Raw genomic sequence first — 10,126 nt, forward strand, 5'->3', positions numbered from 1 at the left:
CCTCCTCCTCCTCCTCCTCCTCCTCCTCCTCTTCCTCCTCCTGCTCCTCCTCTTCCTCGCAGGCACCACAGGCAGCTCTAACGCCAGTGCGATGAACTCTCTGACCTCTCTGGGGACTCTGCAGGGTCTGGCAGGAGCCACCGTGGGCCTCAACAACATTAATGCACTAGCAGGTAACTTCAACAGTGAGTATTTATTATTCATCATCACTGCACCTCCACCCATCACCATCACACACACACACACACATGATACTACTACATACTAATTATAAAATACTTATACTTATACTCTTATAAAACCTTAAAGAGGAAGTTACTTTGGTGTGGGAGAGTGAGTGACTTTGGTGTGGGAGAGTGAGTGACTTTGGTTTGGGAGAGTGAGTGACTTTGGTGTGGGGAGAGTGAGTGACTTTGGTGTGGGAGAGTGAGTGACTTTGGTTTGGGAGAGTGAGTGACTTTGGTGTGGGGAGAGTGAGTGACTTTGGTGTGTGAGAGTGAGTGACTTTGGTGTGAGAGAGTGTGACTTTGGTGTGGGAGAGTGAGTGACTTTGGTGTGGGAGAGTGAGTGACTTTTATGTGAGAGAGTGAGTGACTTTGGTGTGAGAGAGTGAGTGACTTTGGTGTGTGAGAGTGAGTGACTTTGGTGTGGGAGAGTGAGTGACTTTGATGTGAGAGAGTGAGTGACTTTGGTGTGAGAGAGTGAGTGACTTTGGTGTGTGAGAGTGAGTGACTTTGGTGTGGGAGAGTGAGTGACTTTGGTGTGTGAGAGTGAGTGACTTTGGTGTGTGAGAGTGAGTGACTTTGGTGTGGGAGAGTGAGTGACTTTGGTGTGAGAGAGTGAGTGACTTTGGTGTGTGAGAGTGAGTGACTTTGGTGTGGGAGAGTGAGTGACTTTGGTGTGAGAGAGTGAGTGACTTTGGTGTGAGAGAGTGAGTGACTTTGGTGTGTGAGAGTGAGTGACTTTGGTGTGTGAGAGTGAGTGACTTTGGTGTGGGAGAGTGCGCGACTTTGGTGTGAGAGAGTGAGTGACTTTGGTGTGGGAGAGTGAGTGACTTTGGTGTGAGAGAGTGAGTGACTTTGGTGTGTGAGAGTGAGTGACTTTGGTGTGGGAGAGTGAGTGACTTTGGTGTGAGAGAGTGAGTGACTTTGGTGTGAGAGAGTGAGTGACTTTGGTGTGTGAGAGTGAGTGACTTTGGTGTGTGAGAGTGAGTGACTTTGGTGTGGGAGAGTGCGCGACTTTGGTGTGAGAGAGTGAGTGACTTTGGTGTGTGAGAGTGAGTGACTTTGGTGTGGGAGAGTGAGCGCTCTAAGAACTTCAGTTTCCTCAAAGTTTATACATATTTTATACCTCGTACTCAGAATTATATAAACTTATTTAACATTGCACTTCATATTTTATTAGATTAAATAATGAATATCAATTAAAAACAAATAAAACTCACTCACTCATATATATGTGTGTTTCATCCATTCTTCCATACATTAATTCATGCATCTGCTTCCGTTGTCCTGCGTCGTCCTGCGTCGTCCTGTGGCGTCATGCATTGTCCTGCGCCGTCCTACGCCCCCCTGCGTCGTCCTATGGCGTCCTGCGGCGTCCTAAGTTGTCCTGCATCGTCTTGCGGCGTCCTGTGGCGTCATGCATTGTCCTGCGCCGTCCTGCGCCGTCCTACGCTGCCCTGCGTCGTCCTGTGGCGTCCTGTGGTGTCCTATGTTACCCTGCGTCGTCCTGTGGCGTCCTATGGCGTCCTGCGGCGTCCTATGTTGTCCTGCCTCGTCCTGCGGCGTCCTATAGTGTCCTGCGGCGTTCTGCGGCGTTCTGCGGCGTCTTGCAGCGTCCTGTGGCATCCTGCGTTGTCCTGCATCGTCCTAAGTTGTCCTGCGGCATCCTGCGGCGTCCTATGTTGTCCTATTGCGTCCTATGGCGTCCTGCGATACCCTGCGGCGTCCTTTGGTGTCCTTTGGCGTCTTGCGTCGTCCTCCGGCGTTCTGCGGCGTCCTGCGGCGTCCTGTGGCATCCTGCGTTGTCCTGCATCGTCCTGCGCCGTCCTACGCCCCCTGCGTTGTCCTGTGTCGTCCTGCGGTGTTCTGCGTCGTCCTGTGGCGTCCTATGGCGTCCTATGGCGTCCTGCGTCGTCCTGCGGCGATCTGCGGCGTCCTATGGCTTCCTTTGGCGTCCTGTGGCGTCTGACCTGCGCGAGGACGAGGTCTGGATGTTAATCAGCTGCTGTTATGACGGTGAACTCTTCCTCCACATTATTCTCCTGTGACCTTTGAGCGCTCACACACACACACACACACGCACTCGCTGTTTCTGCTGTAAATCACACTCTTACAGAGACATGACACACACACACACACACACACACACACACACACACACACACACACACACACACACACACACACACACACACACACACACACCATCATCATCATCCCCTCATTTAAACACATCCAGGCCTTTAATTGAATTGTAAAGGTCAGCTCTGCGATCACTCCTGAATAAATCAGTGACCTTCAGTCAAAGCTCAGAGACGCTCATTTATTTCCGTGCGTCTGACGGCGAAGACGACGCCGACGCCAATGTCACAGCGTCCGCCGCACGCCGCGATATTAACACGTTACAGGAAACTAACCAGTGTTCCTTCACTTTAACCCTCACCTCCTCGCTGTCTCCTCACTTCCTCCCTCCTCGTGTCCTTGGTCACCGCTGAAGTGAGCCAATCAGATCGCGTTTACGTTCAAACGTGTGTGTGTGTGTGCGCGCGCATGCATCACTGCTGTCATCAGCCTCACTCATAATGTACTTTACTGTGTGTAAACTAAATCTCTGTGTTTGTGTGTGTGTGTTCTTGTACTTGCGACATACTGAGGACCAGTGAGGGTTTTTAACCAACAAAGTGAGGTCATTTTTACGTAGTGAGGACATTTTGGCCGGTCCTCACTTTTATTTTTCATTGAAATCACTTCCTTAGGTTGCTATAACATGCTATACTCAATTTGTCAAAAAAAAAAAAAAAATCGGACAACATAGTATAGTATGACTTTTTTGTCAAATTTTAGACTAAACATTTTTGGTCAAAAATGTTTTTACATTTTGGTCGACATAGTATAGTATGACGATTTGACAAATTTTGGACCAAAAATTACACAAAAAAAAAAAAAAAACATTTTCCAGCCCTTTTTGCTCTGGGGCTCCACCTGCAGACATTTTATGGTACTGCACCCAGTGGTTCTTTATAGATGTAATTCATGAAGTCGATATTTGTAATTGTGTTGATTTATAAAGTGTAAATGCTGGTCCTCAGTATGCAGCAAGTACAAGAATTTGTGTGTGTGTGTGTGTGTTCGTGTACAGTGAACGAATGTGTGTGTTCTTGTATTTATATCTTCATGAGGACCTTTTTCAGGGTTAAAACCTGGTTTTAGGTCAGTTAAGGGTTAAGTTTATCACTTAGTTATGATGGTTAAGGTTAAAGTAAGGGGCGATGATGTGTCCTCACGAAGAGATGAAAACAAGTTTGTGTGTGTGTGTGGTGTAAAACAACAACCTTCAGTGGGGGCGCTAATGAGTAAGTGCACTCTTCTTTCTTTATTGTTGGGTTTTATGTAAAGTTGCTCAAATGCTCTCAGGTATGGCGGCTCTGAACGGAGGCCTGGGCGGCGCCGGCCTGACCAACGGCACGGGGACCATGGACGCTCTGACGCAGGCTTACTCAGGGATCCAGCAGTACGCCGCCGCAGCGCTGCCCACGCTCTACAGTCAGTCTCTGCTGCAACAGCAGGGGGCAGCAGGCAGCCAGAAAGAGGGTCAGTACTGCTAACTCACCGCTAACTAACTACTGACTCACTGCTGCAGCAGCAGGGGGCAGCAGTGAGTCAGAAAGAGGGTCAGTACTGCTAACTCACTGCTAACTAACCACTCACTATTAACTCACTCCTAACTCACCACAAACTCACCGCTAACAAACCACTAACTCAAGACTGACTAACCAATAACTCACCGCTGACCAACTACTCACTCACCGCTAACTCACCGCTAACTGCTAACTCACCATTAACTACTAACTCACCACTAACAAACCACTAACTACTAACTCACTATTTACTAACTCCCCACTAACTCAATAATTACTAACTACTAACTCACTGCTAACTCATCGCTAAGTCACTGCTAACACACTGGTAACTAACGCTAACTCATCGCTAACTCACTGCTAACTAACGCTAACTCACCACTAACTCACTGCTAACTCATCGCTTACCTAACTCACTGCTAACTCACAGCTAACTCACTGCTAACTAACGCTAACTCACTGCTAACTCATCGCTAACCTAACTCACTACTAACTGACGCTAACTCACCGCTAACTCACTGCTAACTAACGCTAACTCACCACTAACTCACTGCTAACTCATCGCTAACCTAATTCACTTCTAATTGACGCTAACTCACCACTAACTCACTGCTAACTCATCGCTAACCTAACTCACTGCTAACTGACGCTAACTCACCGCTAACGCTATTTTTTCCATCACTCTTGAAAATATTTGGGCTTAATATTTTGATTCATCTCATTTGCATAACGTGTTTATTCATTTATTCAGATAATAATCTTAATGTCAAGCTGTTTATTATCTATATTATATTAAGATCATTAAATCAGTGAAATAACGTCTTTTTAGTGACATTGATAACGAACACGATTGTAACATTATTCTTATTCTAATTATTATTATTATTATTATTATTATCATGAACAGACAGAGCAGACGACGTTGTTGTGATTTGTGTTTTAAAGACTTTTAAACACTCAGAATATAGAGACTATTGAAGTGGACCTGTCAGGCTCATTAGCATATGTGGGGGTTGACCTTTGACCCCGGCAGAGAGCCAATGAAAACAGAGCAGAAACACAACAATGAGCTTTAAAACATTCGCACAACATTGTTTAAAAGCAATAACAAGCTCAAGGTCAGCCGATGGTGGAGCTTCAGCTGCGTTACCATGACGACAGCCAGCCACAATGCACCAGTCCCTCTCTTTTTGTTGTTGTTGTTGTTGTTTTTAATTGACGCTGAAAAAACGCTGTGTGCTCTGTGTCGCCCCCTGCTGCCGCTGCCAGGTCCTGAAGGTGCAAACCTGTTCATCTACCACCTGCCGCAGGAGTTTGGAGACCAGGACATTCTGCAGATGTTCATGCCTTTCGGGAACGTGGTCTCTGCCAAAGTCTTCATCGACAAACAGACAAACCTTAGCAAGTGCTTCGGTACGACACACACCAAAGAGTCCGACTTCTGCTGGAGGCTAAACATCGGGAAAAACTGCGCTCGCGACGCGCGATAACGTTAACGTGAAAACTGAAGATCTCAAAAACAACAGAATCAGCTGTGATCTGATCATAAGTTTTCTCTGGTTTACATTAGCATGTGATAGCATCGGGATTTTGTAGATTTTATCGGATTTTACACCGATTACCGATCTAGTGATTTTACCCATGTATCGGACCGATACCGGCGCTTTATTCCCATACCAGTAAAACATATTTACTTTAACACATAAAGCGACACGAAAACGTCAGTCTGCGAGTAAAAGTAGAACTTTTACGCTTAATGCCTGGCGGAAAAACCTCGTGAAACATGTTTACTTATACGCGTAACATGCTGCGGAAACATCTTAAAAAATGTTTACTTTTACGCGTAACACGCCGCGGAAGCTAAAGTAAAATATGTTTACTTTTACGTGCCGCGTAAACATCGTAAAACATGTTTACTTTTATGCGCCGCGTAAACATTGTAAAATATGTTTACTTTTACGTGTAACGTGCTGCGGAAATATCGTAAAACATGTTTAGCGTAAAAGTAAAAGATGTTTACTTTTGGGTGTAACGCGCCGCAGAAATTTAAGTAAAACTTTCACGCCTAAACATTGTAAAACATGTTAACTTTTATGCGCCGCGTAAACATCGTAAAACACGTATACTTTTACGCATACCACGCCCGAAAACGTCAGTCTACAAGTAAAAGTAAAACATGTTTACTTTTACGCACCGTGGGTACATCGTAAAACATGTTTACTTTTATGTGCTGCGTAAACTTCGTAAAACATGTTTACTTTTACGTGCCGCGGAAACATCATAAAACTTATTTTTACATGTAACACGCCACTGAAACGTCAGTCTACGAGTAAAAGTAGAACACATTTACATTTCGGTGTTTCCGTTTAGCGTGATTTCACCAGAGCGACTGCGGAATGAAAGGCGTTGTTTGTGTGCTTTGTGGATGCTAACTGTTGCTAACGGCTAACATAACCGTTTTTTTTCGTCGCCAGGCTTCGTCAGCTACGACAATCCCGTGTCGGCGCAGGCAGCCATCCAGGCCATGAACGGCTTCCAGATCGGGATGAAGCGGCTGAAGGTGCAGCTGAAACGCTCCAAGAACGACAGCAAACCGTACTGAGCTTAGCGCTAGGCTAGGCTAGGCTATCTGCTCCACATGTTAGCACTGCTAGGGTAAGTCCCCCCCCCCCCCCCCCCCACGGAGAAAATGTGAAAAAATGACAAACAAACAAAAACAACAACAGCAAAACGAGCCACGACCTCTTTACACAGGGACTCACACACACACACACACACACACGCCTTGTTTTTATTCTTGTTTTTCTTGATTTTTATGTCAAATTGCAATGATTCTTATTCTTATTCTTCTTATTATTTATGACAGTTTTTGTATTTTTTGACACATGAACGCTTCCATTGCCGTCATAACTTTTCCAAGAAGGAAAAATCTTGGGTAGCTTTTTTTTTTTTTTTTTTTAAAGTGTGTTCAAACTTATTTAAATATCATTATTTATCTTTTACGGAGCCACGACTTTGAGTTTTCTCCCTCCATGTTGAACCAAAAGGTTCTTTTCTTTATTTCACCTTTGATTTTTGACGACGATATGCACATTTGCCCTTTGACCTCCTGCTGCTTCTCCAAAAAACAGTTACACTCGTCCACCACCAGGGTGCGCACTCACACACACACACACACACACACACACAGCTGCATCGTTTTATCGACGAGAAAACGTTTTATTTCCTTTTAAAAAGAAAACTATAAATGAGCTTAAATGAGATACGACAGCGTGGAGATTTTCAAAATAAAAGTCCGTCATTTGAATATTAATGAGAAGAAAAACAGAGTTTATGGGTTTGAACTGAAAATACTTGATGTTTGTGGAAAGATTTAAAAAAAGAGAAGAAGAATTCAAACGTACAGAGAAGCCTGTAAATGTTATTTGTAAAAAAAGCCGTTTCTATTTTTCTACGACATTTTTACTGAACTCAGATTTAGAGAAGAAAAAAAAAAAGGATTTTATTTATCGTTAACTTATTCAAACGTTTATTATTATTGGACGGGAAAAAAAAGAGGTCGACCCTCGTGGAAAAGTCTGGGTGTTTTTCATGGTATTTTTTTTGTTTTGTTTGGTTTTTTTGACCCCGCCCCCAGAATATCGCAGACAGGAAGCTCCGCCCCATTTAAACCACGACATCCAAACACTCGTCTGTCGTTTGCTGTCCGTCATCATCATCCTTCTCTCTCTCTCCGTCTCTTCTACAATTTTCCACCTTTTTAGTATTTTTGTGTTTTACGTTTGTCCGTAGCTCCGCCCACTTCCACCTCTGACCATGACAACCCCGCCCACTTTTTTTTATTTATTTTTACGTAAAAACAAATGAAAACATCCATCTGGGACGGGATGGATTAACGCTTTGGGTGTTTCTGTTGTTGTTGTTGTTGTTGTTGTTGTTCTGTGTGAATGAATGAATGAATTTGTTGTTGTTGTTGTTGTTGTTGCCTGTTAGCATAGAACTATAACATTAATCTACTTTTATATTCAAAAAAACACACTTGAATTTAAAGCTAAGTAATTGCCGTTTAAAATGCGTGTTTGTTTGTTGTTCCTCGTTGTTGTTGTTGTTGTTGTTTTGATACAAACAATGCAGTAGTGTTGTGTTGCTCTGTGTGTGTAACTCTCTCTCTCTCTCTCTCTCTCTCTCTGTTTTTCTTTTCCTCTTTTAGAACAAACCATCTCCATGCCTGTTAGCTCATCGTTTGCCTAGCATGTCTCCGTCTCCGTGGCGTCCAAACAAACAAACAAACAAACAAACAAACTTGACACAAAGACACAAAAACAGACAAACAAACAAACCCCGCCCCCCCCCCCCCCCCCTCACCTCCACAACAACAAACAAAAACAAACAAGTGTCGCCATCGTCGTGGTTTTTTTTTCCGAGATCACCTGATCATAACCTGGCTCCGCCTCCTCCTCCTTTGTCGCCGCCCACACACCTTTTTTGGAGTTTTTTCTTTTTTTGTTGCATGTGACCTCATTTTGAATCTGTTTTGTGGGAGGGGTTTTCAGGGAGGGGGCGGGGCCAAGGGAGAAAACGAATCAATGTGAAAAAATCTATAAAAAAACGCTGCATTCGTACGAAGAAGAAGAAAAAAAAAAGTGCGATTTTTTTTTTTTCAAACGACGACGTGCGGCGATGAAGTGACTTCCATTCAGTGTTTGAGTTTGAACTTTGATTTCTTCTTTTCTTCGTCTTCATTTAAAAGTAAACTTGAACGTTTCGCGTCAGGAATTGCGGCGCGCGGCCTCGCTTCTGGCGCCGAAACCACAAACAAACAAACGAAACAGGAAACAGGAAACAGGAAACAGGAAGCGGGCCAGAAGCGCCGCCCCCCGCTCCACTTCCTGTGAGAAAATAAGACTACTTCCACAGTTTTGGAGTTACAAAGCTGTCTGATCAATATTAGACTCTGTCTCTCAGAGCTCTCTAATGGTTTTTACATTTTTCAGGCAGTGTAAAGTTTTTTGATAAGGCCATTTTAAGTGGCTCTGTTTCTCATTCAAAGTCTATATATAGAACCACTTTTTTCTAGAGTAGTTTCAAGGTAAAAACGACAAAAAAAAAAAACAAACCACACAAATAAAGAGACATTTGCCCCGTTTGGGGGGAGAAATGCTACCTAACCTGTGTCACCTTTTGCTGAACTGACTCACACAGACAGACAATCCGTGGTTTAAATGCACATGATGATGATGAAATGACCTATATTTTCTACTGTTTAAATGTATAGAGGGAAAAAAAAAACAAAGAGGAAAAAAACGAGTTGGGAAACAATGAGCTGTTAAACCCGCGTTAACGTCGGTGCTTCTCGTGAGTTTTAGTCTTCAATGTTTTCTCGTGTTTTCTCCACAGAAGACGTCAAAAAAAAAAGATCAGTTTACTTGAACAAATAGACAAAAGCCTTTCATATAGAACACGTTCTCTCTTTTTTATTTCTATTCTTTTTTTTTTTAACAAGTCCCTATTTGCTAAAATTTAGTTTTGTTCTGTTTGTTGGTTAATTATTAGCTTATATGAAATTCCTAAAAAAAAAAATATATATAAATATAAATCTATATCTATATCTATATATATATATATACATATATATATGAAATGTCAGCTTGTGAAGCATCAATGTCATTATGAGTTTTTGATTTTAGATTTTTTTTTTCTCTCTCGTGGGAAAAACAAATATTTCGGTGTGTTTTTGTTGTTTGGGCAAAAAATGTCTTAAAATAATAATAATAATGAAAAAAAAAAAAAAAAGGAGAATCCGTGGAGTTTAGTGCCAAATCCTGAAGGTACTTCCTGCCGAGCGTCAGTGTATTTCTTGTGAAAATGATTTGATAACATGGGTATTTTATTATTAAGTGTTTTGTATGGATCCTCATATTTAAAACTAAAAAAACTATAGATTTAAAAAAAAAAAAGAGTTTGTTAACTTGCTATTCTGTGGTCTTGTTGCCTGAAAAATGTCAATGTTTGCTTTTATTTTGAAAATGTTTTCTTTCTTTGTAAAGATGTAAAAAAAAAAAAAAAAGAAAAGTGCCCATGTGTCATATATATATAAATATATATCTATATACACGCACACATGGACACACACACACACACACACACAGTTTACTTTGTTGTTGTGCGTGCTAGCCCCTGAGCGCGACAACGCCTCGACAGCGACCGCTACGGCCCCGCCTCCGCGCACACACACACACACACACACACACACACACAGGTACG

General features: G+C 42.8%; 1 protein-coding gene across 2 annotated transcripts in view; it reads left to right on the forward strand.

The window, feature by feature from the left end:
- The window catches only part of celf2 (cugbp, Elav-like family member 2), a gene marked incomplete at its 5' end in the record, with an annotated part of 157,555 nt that extends 149,382 nt beyond the window's left edge, over positions 1-8,173 (forward strand). For both annotated transcript variants that reach the window (XM_083902154.1, XM_083902155.1), the window contains 5 exons: positions 63-185; positions 3,639-3,815; positions 5,132-5,275; positions 6,337-6,517; positions 8,073-8,173. In XM_083902154.1, the coding sequence (XP_083758280.1) occupies positions 63-185; positions 3,639-3,815; positions 5,132-5,275; positions 6,337-6,464 (572 nt within the window). In that variant the 3' untranslated portion in view covers positions 6,465-6,517; positions 8,073-8,173. The remainder of the gene's footprint in view (positions 1-62; positions 186-3,638; positions 3,816-5,131; positions 5,276-6,336; positions 6,518-8,072) is intronic.
- Between the last annotated feature and the right edge of the window lie 1,953 nt (positions 8,174-10,126).

The sequence above is a fragment of the Microchirus variegatus genome (genome assembly GCF_963457635.1).
Source record: "Microchirus variegatus genome assembly, chromosome: 16".
Taxonomy (NCBI): domain Eukaryota; kingdom Metazoa; phylum Chordata; class Actinopteri; order Pleuronectiformes; family Soleidae; genus Microchirus; species Microchirus variegatus.